The 17954-nt window shown below is 45.5% G+C and overlaps 1 protein-coding gene across 2 annotated transcripts in view; it reads left to right on the forward strand.

Moving 5' to 3' along the window:
* The window catches only part of NEURL4 (neuralized E3 ubiquitin protein ligase 4), a 165120-nt gene that overhangs the window by 68729 nt on the left and 78437 nt on the right, over window positions 1-17954 (forward strand). For both annotated transcript variants that reach the window (XM_086946091.1, XM_086946092.1), the window contains exons 16-17: window positions 8390-8518; window positions 11815-11960. In XM_086946091.1, the coding sequence (XP_086802217.1) occupies window positions 8390-8518; window positions 11815-11960 (275 nt within the window). The remainder of the gene's footprint in view (window positions 1-8389; window positions 8519-11814; window positions 11961-17954) is intronic.

The raw sequence follows: 17954 nt of genomic DNA on the forward strand, positions 1-17954 counted from the left end.
GCTCACTCACAAAACCAGACACGTACACAAATTAGCAAGCAGTCATTCAAAAAATGCACACAAGTTAAAGCACTCAGACCCATGTGGCTTCATGGATACTTGTCCATCATGAAATCGTCTTTGCTATTCATAAACATTGGACTATCTCTACCTATATCCTGGATTTCAGAACACATTTCAATATGTTTATATAATGTCATTTTGGAAAATTCTCATACAGAAAACAAGGCTATAGGAGGCAAAATGAGGTTGAACCGGAACCTGCTGTGAAGAGTAAAGATCCTTCTTCGTGTGGGCCCTACTCCAGCAGTAGGACAAAGGAAGACTGCTCATCTCCCTCAGACCTTGATTAAGACATAGTTGATCATCCAGTGGGGCCCATCAAATAAACTGGGTCATTCTTGTTCTTGCTCAATTTTGAGCTATACAGCTGTGCGGTATATAACATTAAGGCATTTCCTATTGAGTGCTTCACCAGCGACTAATTTAACATTGAGGCTGTTTTGACCATTGGCTTAATTGAGAGTGCTCTACAGCCATATGTCTTGACATCAAGCCATCACTTGACATCAATATCTGCGTCAAAATCCTCTGCAGCAATGCCAGAATATAGTCAGTCAGGGAGAGAAAGAAGTACATTATCTTCTTCATCTGGACGGACCTAATCATTAGCAAAGGGCCCAGCTTCGGAGTTTGAACCCATATAGTTGCTTCTGAACCTAATTTGGTACATTGGGGCTGTGGGTCAGTTCCCTTCCGAGTCACATTAATTCTGCCCCAATTGATGCCCAGAACCATTATTTGCATTATCACTGGAATCAGTAATCATATTTAAATGCCATAATTATGTGAATACATGCATTGCAATGTGTACCAAAAATCATTGTCAACAGCATGTAGGAAGCATACTGTTTATATGATATACCAAAAAGAGTCCTGGTATTCCCTTACTAGTGAACAGGGGCTTGCTCTGTTAACCCCAAGGTGCTCTTCTAGGGAGTAGTGTGGTTGAGCAGCCTTAGGATTCCCAGAGAAGACTGTTACACATCTGCAAATACACACAACAGTCAATAAAGGATGCACACGTATCAATAAGGAGATCCACACCAATTTATAAAAATAACAAATGCCTTCATATTGGGTATCAAAATCAATAGGTTCAGTTAAAAAAAATTTTTCACTAGAAATTATTTTGCATTCAAAGTCAACAGTGCATTTTTCAGAAGCTGCAATGTTATCCTATGGGAGGAAGACCAAGTACGGAATTCAGGTACAGGACCGTGACTTATGGGACCAATCTCCGGGACTTGAGGTGAGTGGTGGGCATGGTCCAAGGCAGCACCAGCAAAACGCCACCAGCGGCACTAGGGCAGCCAGGTGTAGGGGTGCAAATCCGAGTTGGGTGGCCAGTGTTAGTCCAAGGGGATCGGCCTTTGCGTTAGAAGGCTGCAGGCTTTAACTGGGAGGCCAGTCCGGCTTTACCAACAGGGGTGCTCAAGCCTCACAATACTCAGGACACCTTTGTTTCACTTCTCCACTGGCTTGGGATGAAGGGGTGCAGCGGTGTCCTTAGGCGTCAGGTTTTTCTTACCTAGAGCAGTTGCGGTCGATGGGGGCCTGCAGACAGGCTGCAGCCAACGCGAGGGGTGAAGCCACAGCGGACTCGGTCTCTGGAGGGCTGGGGGACCACGTTGGCACTGTTGGTCCACTTCAAGTCGGTCTAGGGGAAACGGGTGCAGTGGTGTCCTTAGGCGTCAGGTTTTCAGAGTCTTGGAGTCTCTGTGTGTGCCTGCAGGAAACAGGGAAGCAAGTCCGCTACTTCACAGGAGTTTTTGGTTCCTGGGTGAAGGGCTGGCAGGTCTCCCAGGCTTTGGAGACATGGCAGCTGTAGGACAAGTCACGTTTTGATGCAATTGTCGAAGTCAGCAGGCAGGGTGGAAGGATTGGCACCAAGTCAGTTTCTTGATCTTCTATTCTTGCTCTTTGTGACTCTTCACATCCGTTATAGTCTTTTCAGGTCGCCAGGATCTGATTTCCTGGTACCAGGGGCTCCCCTACATACTGAATTTATTTGAGTGTTTTATGGGAGTGTAAGGTAGTAGCCACGGGCTATCTACTCCTGAAGTCACTACACCCCCTATATTACCACTTCCTGTGGGAAGTGGGCATAACTCTGTCCCAGAGTTCCTAAGTTTGCCCTCTCCAAGATGGCCAACTCGGAATAGTCGTGTCCACTATATGTAGCCCAATTTAGGGGTGATTCTAGCCTGGAGGAGGCGCGCCTGCCTAACTAGCTACTTTTCCTGCTGATCTAGGTGCCAACAGCCTCTGGACAAAGGGCGTCTGCCTTCTCTCCTATGAGTGGAGTCAGACTTGCATTTCCCAGGCGGTGGTTTCTTTGAAGTTCCCATACCTTCAAATTCTAATTAGTAGGTCATCCTGTGTGAGGGTGTGTGAACACCATCTTCCTGAGCAGGCTTTTTTTCTAACCTCCTGAGAGCAAAGGCCCTCACCCTTGGGGGTCAGAAACTAGTCTCTGGTGGCAAGCGAGCAGAAACCAGTCAATTTACACACTAATGGCTGGTATGCTTTCAGGGGGCACCTTTAAGGTGTGCTGTGAGTGGATGTGTCAATAAATCCAACACTGGAATCAGTGTGGGTCTATTAATACAAGATGTTTGAAACCAAACATCCCTATTTTCAGTGAAGCCATCATGTTGCTGGAGAACTCATTTTCACCAGTGCCCAGTATTTCCTTTTAAAATGGCTTCCCTGTTCACTTATTGTAGGAAGCTAGCCCTTTTTATAGTGGACCAAAAAGGTGGGTGCAGAGGTGTGCAACGGCATTGGTTGTCCCATTCACTTTCTTGGGAGAACAGTCCAGTCACAAAGAGGCTGCAAGATGGGACTGGGGGACCAGTCCGGGGGAGCCCACAGGGGAAGCTCAACCCTTGCTATCCTTGGGCACAGAGGGACACCCTTGGTCCACTTCTCCTCAGGCTGTGGGGCTTGGTACAATGGTGTCTTTTGGGGGTCTAATTTTGAATCCAGTGCATGAGTTATTCGCAGTTGGAGGGGGCCTGCAGAAAGAGGCTGCAGGCGGCGACTGGAAGTCCAGTCTGGGAATACCCAAGAGTGGGCTTAGTTCTTGTGGGTCTGGAGACCCCTTTGGCATAGTCACTTCCCTTGGACTCGGGCTGTGGAGTCCGGGTGCATAGGGGCTTACAGGCATCTGCTGGCGGCGGTCACAAACTCATGCCTTGGTCTTTTTTTTTTTTACGGAAGTGGGGCAAACCGGACAGCTGGCCCACTCACGGAGTGGGTCTCATTGTCCGTGAAGTCCCTCGATGTGGAGGTTGGTCGTCCTCGGTGTTGGTGTATGTACTGGGCACAACAAGCCTTGGCTGCTGCAAGGGGTCCAGTACCCGAGCATTGGTCCTGTGGAGCAATGGTTCATCCTGATGTATACCCAGTCAGTAGGGAGACAGATCTAATCTTGAGGAGCACAGGGTCCTCTTCCTGGGGTGCTGCTGCATCGGGCTGGCTGGGTGGTGTCTTTGGTTCTCTTGGCTACAGGGGAGTAGCTCTTCTACTCCACTGGACTTTCTTCAGGCAATTGACAAAGCACTGGCAGCCTCTGGGTTTCTTGGAGACTGCACAGCATCAGGACAAGTCTGCTTTTTCCACGATTGTTGAGGGCAGCAGCCCGGCCGGCAGGGTTGGCGCCAAGTGAGTCATTGCTCCTTGGTTCTTGTGACAAGGATCTTGATTGTGCATGCCTTTTTTTTTAACCTTTTTATTGAGAAGAACATGTTATACATTACCTTACACCATAATTTGGGTTACACCATTATATATCAATGTCATCTTACAACAAGGCATAATCTTAATTTGTTTTCCTGCTTATACTTTGCCTGTTCAACGCCCTCCCTCGAGTACCCTCCTCTAATTATCCTCATCAGATATAGATTGTCTCCCTTGGGCTATTGGAGCAGTGCATGGGCATCCTCTGTATTCGTTCCATTTGTTCCATAATCTTCACCACTTCTGGGGGCAGCCTCGTGTTTACGTAGATAGTCGTTTCGGCTGCCATACACCAGTCCATATCCCTATCACAGTCTTTTAGGGATGGTGTCGCTTCAGATGGCCAATTTCGCGCTGTATTTCTTTTTACTGTCATCAAACCCAGTGTTAGACCAATCCATTCTCCCCTCCCCAAATCCGTCACATCCCATACTTTAAGCAGGCACCACTTGGCCGAAAGTTACAGTTGCGTCCCATGTACCTTGTTCAGATTTTGTATTATTCCATCTCAATAGGATTGAATTTTCGTACAGGCCCATATTGTGTGAAAAAAACGTTCCCTCCTGACTTCAACCTCTGCGACAGAGTGGGGCCGGTCTCCTCCCCATCTTTGTCAAGGTGGTGCAGGAGATATACGTCCTGTGTGCTATTTTGAGTTGAATGAGGCAGAAGCTCGACCTAATAGCTACTTCTCTAGGGGATGGCAGGGCCTCGGGCCATTCATCTTGTATGTCTGATATATATATCTCTTTCTCAGTTTCTGGAGCATTGTTCACAAGTTTCTTGTATGTTAGTGATCCTCAAGTAGTTTGTTTTCTAAGGGTGATGATTCTGGCATAGTTTCCCCTTTGGGTATTCTTGCATGCAGGGCGTGCTGGAGTTGTACATATCGGAATGCCTCAGTGGAGGCTAAACTGTATGCCTTAAGCAGGTCTACAAATGGTATTATCCCTTTCCAGAATATATATATATCCCAGCCTTAAAATGCCCAGAAGGTCCCATTTATCAAACCCTTGCCTCTTGCCCATGTCTCCAAGAAGATCTGACTCTCACAATGGTGTCGCCAAGGTAATCTAGCTTTTCCATCCCAGCTTACAGAGTATAGAGTGCCACATTTGAATTGTTAGGGCCGTGGGCCCCTCTAGGGGAACAATTTTTCGGTTTGGTGTACAGTGCTCATAGATGTCGACCTTGTTGTAGGACCAAGCGATTCATACGAAAGGCTGGTTCTGTCATAGGTTGATGTACCCATTAGTTGATCACTGTCAATTGCACCGCCCGATAGTTTGTTTGGATATCTGAAAGTGCAATTCCGCCATTGTACCATCCCAGGGTTAATTTATTGAGGGTGATTCTAGGGCCCCCCATCCCATAATAGGGTTCTGAAGTCCCCTTGTAAGGCTCTAAAAGAGTTATCGGGGACTGTAAAATGTATAAAATGAGCCAAAGCCATCCTTTTAAAGAGGGCTGCCCTGCCCGGTAAGTAGTGAGCGCCAATGCTGCACTTCCCCTTTCAGTCGGTTTAATGGGGAGTGTAGATTTTTGACGATGAATAAATGCAGGAGAACTACATCTGGGGAGGGTCTCTTCAGAAACTGGAGTACTACTCACGTTTAATTTTGTCTCCCAAGCAGTTTACGGTCCATGTCGTTTATCGGATTTTAGGGATTTTTTTAAAACTCCATGTGTAGTAGAAACTGTAGGCACAGTGAGTTGGGGCCCTGGTTGATCTACCTTGCTCCTTGGTGGGAGTGCTCCTCTTGGTGTGGGAATCTGATTTGCCTGTCGTTGCGCTCTGACCTTTAGGATTAATTTGGTATCTTGGTGTCTCTTTAGAAGTGTAAAGTGTAAACCTAATAAGTGAATTAAAACCCCCTCAAGACCTTTACCCCCAAAACAAAGACCCGTCCCCGCATTCCTGCTTGATGGAGCCATTATTGCCCGCCTCCCCCAACTTAACAGAGGGGCTGTCGTCCCTCCCAACTTTAGTAACCTTAGGGGTTTGTGGACCAGCGCATTCTCAGCCATCTGCCCCTTGGAGCAAATCTTCTCCCCCGGCCCCTAGTGCCCTTAGAATAGAACAACAATCATGTCTCCTGCTGTTTCCTTCATCTGGCCTTCAGCTGAGTCCATTATCAATCTTCATCTTAGGGACCCAAAAAGTACCTTCTATTCACTTCTGAGCAGTTGTTCATTCGTGCAAAACCATGCCTGGTGGCTTGCCGTAGCAATCTGGAGCATTTTCTGCAGGAAGTTAGTTGCACTTGCTCCCTATGCTAGCTTTTTCCCTCTGCTTAGCATTGGGTACCCTTCTAGTCTAGCTTAGGCACAGAAGTCCAGTTTTCCTGCCCCCCTGATTACCCCCCCCTCCCTCTTCACAACTGGTCCTCCGGGGGAATAAAGGGGCCAGCCTCATTGGCCCTGTAGAGAACCACTAGTCCTGAGGCCAGCTGCAGACAGTCCAGTTCATCAAGGCATCAGGGGGTTGTCCTTCCAGCTGTCAGTGGTGGTGTCTCTGTCCGGGGTCTAGTTCCCTGGACCTGAGTGGAAAGTTTTAGGTGCCAGATATCCCTGTCCACTCCTAGGATGCCACATCACTCCTCCACCCCTTCACACCTCCCCTGCACAGCATTCTGGAACAATCCAATATGGTGGACTATGAGCACAGATTCTCTGAAGACCTCAGCTCCACTCCTAGCTGCCATCACGGCCACATACTTTCCCACCATCACGGCCACGTACTTTCCCACCAAAACGTCAAAGGGGAACCCCTCCTGTGTTAGCTCCAACTGTCTGGTCTTCCTCACTTGTTCACTGAGCCTGGGCTGTCCCAAACCTGGTGCACGGTAACAGCTAATTACCAGATGCAGATTGTTTCTCCCTGTCCTCTTCAGGAGCTCAGAAAAGCTGTGATAATTGCTCCTTTTGTGTGGGGAGGCCTTTGAAACCCTCTTCTGGGGAGCAAAGGATCTGATTCAGAGATGATCCAGAGAAAATTGACAACACTGAACGACCATTAAGATGTACATGTTTATTCTTGAGACCTTCATATTCAAACTCGGCATGCATGTTCCGCCACAGTTTGACACCTCACTAGACTATGTATGCCTAAGTGGAGCAAAAGTGCTATTTAAGGCAGATTTCCCCTATGCGTCTAATACAGTAACTCTGCAGATAACTATCTTTGCAGTCTCTTCTGTGTGCATTTACCAAGCTGTGCACAAATGTAGTCTCAAACATGCAGCCCGCACTCCTGCACATGTGAGACTTCTGTTGTTTAGGAACCCCCTTGGCCTCTTAGGGCCTCGAACAATGCTACTCCAATATATTGTCAGTGGTTAAATGTATTACAAGCGTCATGCCATCACCTTTTGTGTGTTTGATATAACGCCCTAAATGGCAAGGGTATGCCCAGACATGGGTCTTTTGCTCACTGTGCCACTGGCACCTATCTAGGCCTGACTGAAGAGACCCTGTGAGGGAGAAATTGGTCTTGGATTGCTTTGTTTCGGTTCAGAGAGGACCTGGCTGGACTGGGTTGGGTTATACTGTTCCTATTGGCGCAGGGTCAAGACTGATTTGCACATGGCTGGGCTTAATCTTAGGTGGCATAGTGAGCAAAAGAACAATGGGTTGCAGAGCTACCTCGAGCACTTGACAGTGATTCGACCTATTGCAAGCATCCTCCCATAACCTATTGTGTGTTGTGTGCTTTATTTGCTTCAGCTGGCTAATTTGGGACAGGCTGAAATATTCCTTTTTTAGAGCCCATCCATCACAGCATTTACATATCTTGAAAGACAAAGTCAGGTGTCTCCATTTTCTAGTTTTAAACCAAAATCAGTTTTATTTAATTTTGAGATCATTGCATGTAAGAATCTGACTCTTGATATAGTGGACCAAAATGAGGTACACTGTGTAATGGGGCGAGGCAAACCCCATCAGGGGTGCCACCTGAATACTATATTTCAGGGCGTGTCCAGTAGTAGCCAATAGGCTACCTCCATTTAGGGTGACTTCACCCTCTATATGACAACTTCCTGTGAGAAGTGGATATAACCCAGACTCAGAGGACCTAAGTCCACCAAATCCAAGATGATGGAGTTTCCCAAATTATGTTTACTTCAGGTAACTCACCTTAGGGGTTGTACTAGCCTGATGGTGAACACCCCTCCAGACTTGTTAATGTTCCCGCCTGTCCTGGTGCCAAATGGGCCCAGGGTAGGGGTTGGAATGTCCACTGTCTGGGGAAAGCTAGGGCCGCATATCAAAGGTGGGAGGAGGCCTTTAGGACCTGAGGCAGTCCTTCATTTTACTGGGCCATTTAAAATTTTAAAAACGTATCTACTAAAATGTGTTTTGGAATACTGTCCAGAGGCGCTCTAATATTTATGAATTCCAGGATGGTGTCATTGCTTAACTAGTGCCCTTCACTGTTAAGAGAGAAAACTATGCATATTTGCTTATAAACCTGCCAACATGATGAATGCAGACACTTGAGCACTCACCCACACTCCTCCTGTCATTGAGCCTGAAGGAACTCGAAGCATTGTTTTTGTTGGTGTTTTCTTGTCTGTTTCTGTAGAAGTGTATGCTGTGATTGACCTGTACGGTCAGTGTGTGCAGGTATCCATCACAAGTGCCAGCGGCCCCATGGACAACAGTTTATCAACCAGTAACATCACTGAGAAATCTTTTCCCATCCATTCACCAGGTGAGAGTTATGCACATTACCGGTGCACATCCTTCTACACACAAAGGTATGGGTTCTGAGTTGAATGCATGCATCGCTGCTGGGCAGCATGACTGCCCCTGCAATTTTTGTACCACACCTTTCACAGTCCCAAGCATTTGCAGGTTTTATCTCCTCACCCTCTTCAGTTTTCTAGTTTCCCCATAGAAAACTATAGAATGTATGTATTTGCTTGTAGTACATATCGTACTGCTCTCTGGGGAGACCCTCCTTATATGGGTGTAGGAAATAGAGAAGTTAAAATATAACTCTGCCTGTAATCACTACTCACCAGCATTGGAGTACTGCCTATCCATCTCTGCAGTTTACCCAAGGATAGGTGCCCTCAGGTTGGTAGGCTGATTAATGAATGTGTTGGTGCTTTAGTTCGATTAGTGAGCTAAGTCTTAATAGTTGATGATAACCAAGGTGGTAACTCCTTTATGAAGCACTCAGCGTCTCATTAGCTAGTTCTTTGCCATTTGCTGACGTGATATTTAATAAAGTTATTGTTGCTTGTTACAAATTGTCCACATTTTTTGCAACTCCATTGAGTGCTGAAGGTAGACTCTCCATGCATCAGATCACTTCAGTATTTTCACTCTCCCTATTTCGGAAGGTCCCCAAGTTGTAATGAATCTGGTGATGTTTAAATATTCCTTGGTTTGAAAGTCTGTTTACTTTTTATCTTGACATCTCAGAAAGGCCGAAGGGCAGTTAGAGATTGCTGAGTGATCCCTACTATTTTGATTTTCTTAAAATGTTTGTACTTTGTTCCTGATGTTTTCTTATTTGCTGATCTAATTTCTTCAGTGACCCGTTTATCTGAAGCTACTTTCACTCTGTTGCATATGTTCATTATTTTTTATTGGATTCCATCCTTCCATGAGGTTGTCCTGCCTTTTTCTGTGTAGCAGTAGTAACATGGAGTTGCTTTAATTGAACTTCCTGTCTTCTTTCGACTCATGACACCTAAGGGTTTGCATTTGTGTATGGATATTGGCACATGGGTATTTTAGTTTTTTTTGTGAGCAAGGTCTCTTGATGTAGAGCGGGATAGACATAACATTGACCTTGCCCTTTAATTTTCTCATTACTCTCTTAGTTTCTGGAGCGTGCAGGTCTTTCCTCTTTTCCTTTCTTCTCCTGCTGGCCATGCCTTTTTTCACAGACCTGTTCTTGTTTCTCACTTTGTGTCCATTTCCTCAATCTACTATACAGCACCTGTTCTCTAGGATTCTTCTCCGCCAGGTTCTATTTGTGCTGGAATCTTTCAGCCAAGCTCTGTTTGTGCTTGGATCAAGCCACCATACTCAAACGCAGGCTCCAATGGGTGGATGCACTCAAAATAAAAATCAGCCGCACAGTTGATATGGAAGTGATAGGATTACTGCAAAGACCTGCTGCAGAAATAAAAAAGTTTGTCACTTGGCCCTCTTGTCTCTCCCACTGGCAACTTTATTTTGTTAAATGACACGATTTTTGGTGTCCAAACGAGTTGCATATTATAGTTGTTATTCGTACTCAGTTTCTTCAGTTAAGACAAAGAGAGATTCTTTTCTTGGTGATTTTGTTCACTGCACATCAAGTTGTCATGGATATAAATTAGTCTTTTTCTGTTGGTTTTATTGAATATGTTGCTGAACATGTTCAATATTGAAGTCTGCCATCTTCTATTAGTTAAATTACAATGTTGGGGGTGCACTCTGTTCAATATAAACAGTGGTTCTGTCGGGTAGAACCCGACAGAACCACTGTTTATATTGAACTGTATTGCCCAGGTTCTGAGGGATACTTGGTCACCCCATGGGGATTTACATTATGGGGTGCACTCTGTGTCATGGCATACTTTTAGGCTATGATTATACTTCAAGTGTGAACCAAGAAGGTGTATTTTCAGACACAAATTCTCAAGATGAAACGGGTTATAACGTTGTTTGACCGTGCTCCTGTGCGCCCATAGTTTTTCACAGCATGATTTGTGAACTGTATTGGACCCTGCACACCGAGGTTCAAATGCTTTCATTGAAGAAGTGTTCCCCTAGAAGCATTTGAGAGGCTGATTTCTATTTGAAATGTGATTCTAATAGCTTAGTGGTTTATTGTGAATGCTGCAGTGAATCGTGTTGCTATTTTGAGTCTCAGTGGGATGTTTTAGCCTGAACTTTGGGTCTTTATTGATGCAGAGATTCCTTTCATTCATCATCTTGCATTGTAGTGTGATCAAGTGGCCCAATCTGTCAACGTAATATTCTGTGGCCGGATCCTGCAAAAGTCTGAGATTGACCTATTTGTTGATGCTACTGGGTTGAGGTGTGCTATGTTCCACCTTTTGAAGTCTTTAGTTTGCTTTTCGCAGCTTACCAAACTGTTCCCTTGAAAACAATCTCTCTTTCCAAATAAAATAGTCCATAAATTCTGCTTACTCTTTTCGGAGTACATTTTTGAAATCCTTCTGCAAATCTTAAATGGGTTTTATCTTTGTTTGCTCAGGTGAACCTATCTAGCTTCCTTATTTATGCGTTTTTATGCACTTTATAGCTTATTTTGTATCACTGGGATTTATGGTGAAAGCAGTTTCTCATTTATATATCATTCTACTTCACTTCTAGATTTCCTTTCAATTTTTTCTGGTTTTCCTGTTCTAATTTTCTATAGTGTTGGAAGTTCACAGATGTAATTTAAGTCTTATTTAACTGTTTCTTTGAACATTTAAGGAGAACTTTCTCTTGTCAGAGAATTTATCACACCTGTTTTTTTTCTCCATTTTGTGGAGCTAATTCTCTTCAATTTTCTACTAGTATGGTGAATGCTTCAGCAACTTAGTTGCTTAATTCAGTGTTAGTAAAATAAGCAATGCCACTTCTTTTATACTGAGACTTGAAAGTTAGCCCGTGGTTTTTATATTATTTTTGGCATTGTTTTACTAGGGAAAGTACCCACATTAATGTTTATTCTCCAACACCTTAGAAAAACTCCATTGATCTTGATCTGCCAACGAGACGTCAGACGTCATTGTGAGAGGTCTGTTTTTCGTAAAATATACTTCATTTGGTTTCCAGGATGTAAACTAGCTTTAATTTGTTAACATTGAAAAGCTCATACAAAACTGGTTGTCTTTTAATGTTATGAAGAAAATTACGTAATTTGAAGTGTTTGGTGAATTGTTCCCTGACTGCGTTGGTTGTACTGAAAAGTTGTAGATCACATGCAAGAATACCTTTACTGGAGTTAGGATTGTTAGGAGTGAGTCATTTTTACCATATTGTGCTTTTCAGTTCCGGGAGTGGCTCATCGGTTCCACACAAGTTGTGGCAAGAACATCGCCTTTCAGAACGATGGCTGCAGGGCGGTGAGAGTGGCAGGCTATGCCCATGGTGTCCTCTTCAGCATGAAGGAACTGAAAACTGATGAGATCTTCGAGGTAAACTTTCACCACGTCTCCTTCCTTATGTTCATGTCCTATTTGGAGTAGCTGTGGTTGCTTCAGATCCTTTTTTTATAGCAGAAAATGTTTTTCTGTCCTGTTCCTAGTGCATGCTTTGATGGTTGTCCTAAGTTGGCAGGGTATGCCCAGGCTTACTTTGCCACTTGATTCAAGCTAACCTGGCTGATGAGGGGTGTTACCCTGATCCCATTTCCGGGATGCTTGTTTCTGGCCCAACAAAGACATGGCTTGGCAGTTCGGTCTGGACTGTTCCCATGAGGCACAGGGTCAAGACTTATTTGCCTGTGGCTGGGTCTGAACTGGGTTGGGGAAGTAAGCTAAAGAACAATGATGGATTCAACCCAGATCTGTGACTGGGGTGAGTGTCTGAAAAGTTTGAGTGCTCCGTCCATCATCTCCTTGTGTTTGCTTTGTTTGCCCTAAGTTGGCAGGTTATGCCCAGACGTGGGAACCTTGCTCACTTTGCCACTGGATTCAAGCTAGTTTGGCTGATGAGTGGTGTTATCCGGAAGCCCTGGTTTGGCAGTTCGGTCTGGACTGTTCCCATGAGGCACAGAGTCGAAACTGATTTGCATATGGCTGGGTCTTATCTGGGGTGGTGAAGTGAGCTAAAGAATGATGGATTCAACCCGGATCTCTGACTGGGGGAGAGTGTCTGAAAAGTTTCAGTGCTCAGTCTATCATCTCCTTGTGTTTGCTTTGATGGTTTGGCACCTTGTTTTGTCCAGCAATAGATGCTGTCGCACTGTTGCCTTTTAGACGAAACAAGTTACTTAACTCTAAGTTCGAGGCATGTTGGCTGCTGAATTCATATCTTAGCATAGATCGCCGCCTAGTGTTGGGTCCGGATGTTTGCACTTTGTTGTCCTGGAAGAGTCTTCGAAGTATCACGATATAGGTGACTCCTCCCCTGGACTACAGTGCGCATGGGCATCTTCTCCATCCTCAGATTGTTTTTTTCCGCCATTGGGTTCGGATGCTATTCCTCAACTCCAACTTCGGAACCGAAACTTTTCAACTTTCTAAGGCCAAAAGGCTTTCTACCTCGACGGTATTGTTCTCGTTCGGTACCCCTTGACTCAATAAGACTTTCCATCTTGATCCGGTCGTCGACGTGGGCCGTTGGGCCTTTTTGACGCCACGCGGGCCTGCTGCCGATGGAAAGGACCCCGTTTAAAAGGTGCCCACAATGTCGCTCCAAATTCCCACATACTGATAAACATACAGTATGCAACAAGTGCCCATCTCCCGAGCACAACAAAGAAAGCTGTCCATCTTGTGCTCAGTTCCGGTCGAAGAAAACTATCCGGAACCGAAGGGCCGCTAGACAAGAGATGCAGTGGCAGGCACCGGAACCGGGGAACATTTTCGAAGACGAACATGACTCTCAAAAGCGGCGGACTCCGACCTAGAAATTATCACCGTAGAAGACCAGTCGGACTCCGATGACCAGATCACACCGGGGAAAACAGTGAGTACCAAGCCCCGAACCCCGCTTCCATCTCAAGACAAGGCTCTGGTCGAAGCATCGCCTAAAGGCCTTAGCCGAGATCGACAAACTCCTTCAGAGGCCCTGCCTTCCGGCTCGGCTCCGAAGACCAAACCCAAGCCTTCTGATTCCCCGGGAACGAGCTACACTCTTCCTAAAAAGGCCGCCGAACCGAAAAAGATTGTCGAGCCGAAGAAAATCGGCGATACTAAAAAGGGCGCCGAAACAAAAAGGGTCGTCGATCCCAAAAGAATAGTCGACCCGACAAAGGCCGCCGAGCCGAAAAAAAGTGTCGACCTCCAAAAACAGGTCACACTAAAATTCCTGTCGACCCGAAGAAGGCAGTTGAGTCTACGAAAAAAAGCGGTCGAACCGAAAACACCAGTCGATCCAAAAAAGGTTATCGACCCGAAAAAAACGGTCGATCCGAAAAAGGTCGTCGAACCAAAGGAGGTCGCCGAACCAAAAAAGGCAGTAAAGCCAACAAAAGACTTCAAACAAAAGGGAGTCGCCGACCCGTAAAAGGTCACCGACCCAAAAACAGCAGTCGAGACGAAAAAAGCTCCACAGCCGAAGGGCCTCGAGCCAAAGACTCACCATAAACAAGTGACTAAGCCAAAATCATCGGCGCCAAAACCACGGACAGTTGAGGAAGAACTTTTCCATCCTGATCCAGTTGGCGAAGAACCTAAACTGTATATAGACCCTGAACCAGCACGCGCAACAGTTTACCACAGGAAGAAGAGACCATTGAACGCTGGCACTTCTTCCCCTGGCCCTCCAAAGAAGAAATACTTTGGAACATCCCCTTTAAGACCTTTTACTCCTCCTCCTTTCTATCCTAACATGCCTTTTGTGCCTTACTCTCCTACATCAGGTTATGATGAGGCAGAAAACATAGAAGGTGAGCCTCAAGATAATTTTGTAGAACCTGAGGATCAAGATATACAGGATAACACATGGGATGACCAGAATGATCCTTATGATACATACGACCCACAACCCATCCCTGACACCTCTACATATCCAACAAAGCCGTCGCCTACTGACAACACCATTGTCTTTAGCCAATTAGTAGATAGGGCAGCTAAATATCATAATGTAGATATGCACACTGCCCCAATAGATGAGGACTTCTTATTTGATACTTTTCCAACTTCAGAAAAGAATATACGTACACTTTCTATGTTAAAAGGGCTACTAAAACACGCGCCAGGCATATTCAAAGACCCAGCCAGAGCGCGTGTCCTCAATCCCAGAATTGAGAAGAAGTATAAGGCAGCCCCTACAGACCCTTCTTATATTAAGTGTCAGTTGCCTTTAGATTCACTAGTTGTATCAAACACTCGAAAGCGAGCTAATTCACAAACAGAAGATGCTCCCCCTCCTGACAAGGAGTCAAAGATTTTAGAAGCCTCAGGCAAAAGAGTGGCATCCCAAGCAGCAAACACTTGGAGAATTGCAAACACACAAGCTCTATTAGCACGCTACGATAGAGCACATTAAGACCAACTGGAGGGTTTACTACAACACCTCCCAGAACCTTTTAAAGTTAAAGCTAACGACCTCATACAGGAAGGCAAGTTTATCACAAACGCTTCCATTAAATGTGCACTTGACGCAGCTGACACAGCAGCCAGGTCCATCAACACTAGCGTGTTACTACGCCGGAATGCGTGGCTACGCATTTCCGGATTTAAGAATGAAGTGCAGTCAACCATCCTCAACCAGCCAGTTAACCAAGATTTCTTGTTTGGCCCTGCAGTAGACACCATCTTAGGAAAGATGAAAAAAGATACTGATACTGCGAAGTCTACGGGCACACTTCAGTTTCAACAATCTAGGAGTTCCTTTCGCCGCTCCTCCTTTCGAGGCTCAGGTAGAGGCAACACCTCCCAAACGTCCTCTACATTGAAAAGTAATACTCGGAGCACCTTTAATAAGGGCTCCAATAGAGGAGGTTATAGAGGCAACAATAACCAAGGCAGAGGACGTGGCGGCAACAACACCAGAGCCTCCACCGCCACCAAACAGTGACTTGTTCACACTCCATCCTGACCACTCAACACCAGTCGGAGGCAGAATAACACAATTCCTACCAGTCTGAAACGCAATTACCATAGACAGTTGGGTGAGACAAATTATCCAGTATGGTTATTGCCTGGAACTCACTTCTACTCCACCCAACATACCACCCCAAACACCATCCAATGTCCAAAGAACACATCACGCTGTTACAACAAGAGGTGGCATCCATGCTGGAGAAGGGAGCCATCGAGCCAGTCTCTTTTCAACATCAGGGGTCAGGAGTATACTCCCTATACTTCCTTATTCCCAAAAAAGATGGGTCCCTCAGACCAATATTGAACCTCAGACCTCTGAACCAATACATACTCTCAGAGCACTTCCATATGATCACTCTACAGCAAGTACTCCCGTTACTCCAACAAGGCGACTTCATCGCTACATTAGACCTCAAAGATGCATATTTTCACATACCTATACATCCAGCTCATAGGAAATACCTCAGGTTCACAATAGAAGGTCACCACTATCAATTCAAAGTTCTCCCCTTCGGGGTTACCACAGCACCAAGGGTTTTTACAAAATGCCTAGCAGTAGTAGCAGCACACCTAAGAAGGCAACACATCCATGTGTTCCCCTACCTGGACGATTGGCTCATAACAGCCAACTCATTCGCACAGTGTGCAAACCATACATCTCAGACAATCCAGCTACTGCACAGTCTGGGATTTTCCATGAATTACCCAAAATCACATCTGCAGTCCTCCCACATACAACAATATCTGGGAGAAACAATAGATACCTCAGTGCGAAGGCATATCCAAATCCAGCCAGGATAGCCAGCATGCAGTCTCTAATTCAAAGATTTCAGCCACAACACTCTTTGCCAGCTCAAGTGTTCATGCAGCTCATAGGCATGATGGCCTCCTGCATATTCCTTGTCCCTCATACCCGACTTCAAATGCGTCCACTGCAAGAATGCCTAGCACGGCAGTGGAACCAAGCTCAAGGACAACTAAAAGACCTAGTGTTGGTAGACAGTCGCACTTACAACTTTCTGCAGTGGTGGAACCCACAAAACCTTTCCAAGGGGCAACTGTTCCAAGAGCCAGTTCCACAAGTAGTTCTAACAGCGGACTCATCACTAACAGGTTGGGGAGCCCACCTACTTCAATACACAGTCCAAGGGCTCTGGACACTCAAACAAAAGACACTGCATATAAACCACTTGGGGTTGCTAGCAGTATTTCTAGCAATGAAAGCCTTCCAGAAATACTTGTACAACAAGGCTGTGTTAATCCGGAGGGACGACATGACAGCCATGTACTACATCCAGAAACAGGGAGGGACACACTCTCCACCGCTGTCTCACCTAGCACAGAGCATATGGAAGTGGGCAATTCAAAAAACATCTTTCTCATGGCAGAACACCTCCCAGGAACAGACAATCAGACCGCAGATCTACTAAGCAGACACAGCCAACAGATACACGAATGGGAGATTCACCCTCAAGTTCTCCAACCATTCTTCCAAAAGTGGGGACATCCACAGATAGATCTGTTTGCCACAAAAGAAAACTCAAAATGCCAGTCCTTTGCCGCCAGGTTCCCACACCCGTTGTCACCAGGCAATGCGATATGGATGAACTGGTCAGGCAGATTTGCATACGCTTTTCCGCCAACACCACTAATCCCATTAGTGGCACGCAAGCTGAAGCAACAGTCACTCACAATGATCCTGGCTGCTCCCACATGGGCAAGACAGCCATGGTACATGACGTCCTAGAACTCTCAGTAGCTCCCCACCAAAGACTGCGACTATCGCCACAGCTACTAACTCGGGACCATGGAGAAATCAGGCACCCAGATCCCAATCGGATGAACCTAGCGATCTGGCTCCTGAAGTCTTAGAGTTCGGATATCTTAACTTGCCTCCAGACTGTATGAACATAATCAAGGAAGCAAGACGCCCAACTACTAGAGCATGCTACACAGCTAAATGGAAAAGATTTGTAATCTATTGCAATAATAACCAAATCATTATATTAGATGCCTCCATCCAAAACATAATCTGTTACTTGTTACATCTGCAAAGATGCAACCTAGCATACTCTTCCATAAGGGTACATCTTTCTGCTATAGCAGCATATCTCCAAAACAGACAACATGTGTCCCTGTTCAGAATACCATCTATCAAAGCGTTTATGGAAGGACTTAAAAGAATTATCCCTCCAAAAAATCCACCTGCGCCAGTCTGGAACTTAAACGTAGTACTTACCAGACTTATGGGGCCACCTTTCGAACCACTTAATTCGTGTGAATTACAATTCTTAACATGGAAGGTGGCATTTTTAATTGCCATTACCTCCCTCAGGCGAGTGAGTGAGCTACAAGCACTAACCATTCAAGAACCTTTCATGCAAATACACCACAATAAGATAGTGCTCCGTACTAACC

Source organism: Lissotriton vulgaris, chromosome 12 (genome assembly GCF_964263255.1).
Source record: "Lissotriton vulgaris chromosome 12, aLisVul1.2, whole genome shotgun sequence".
NCBI lineage: Eukaryota > Metazoa > Chordata > Amphibia > Caudata > Salamandridae > Lissotriton > Lissotriton vulgaris.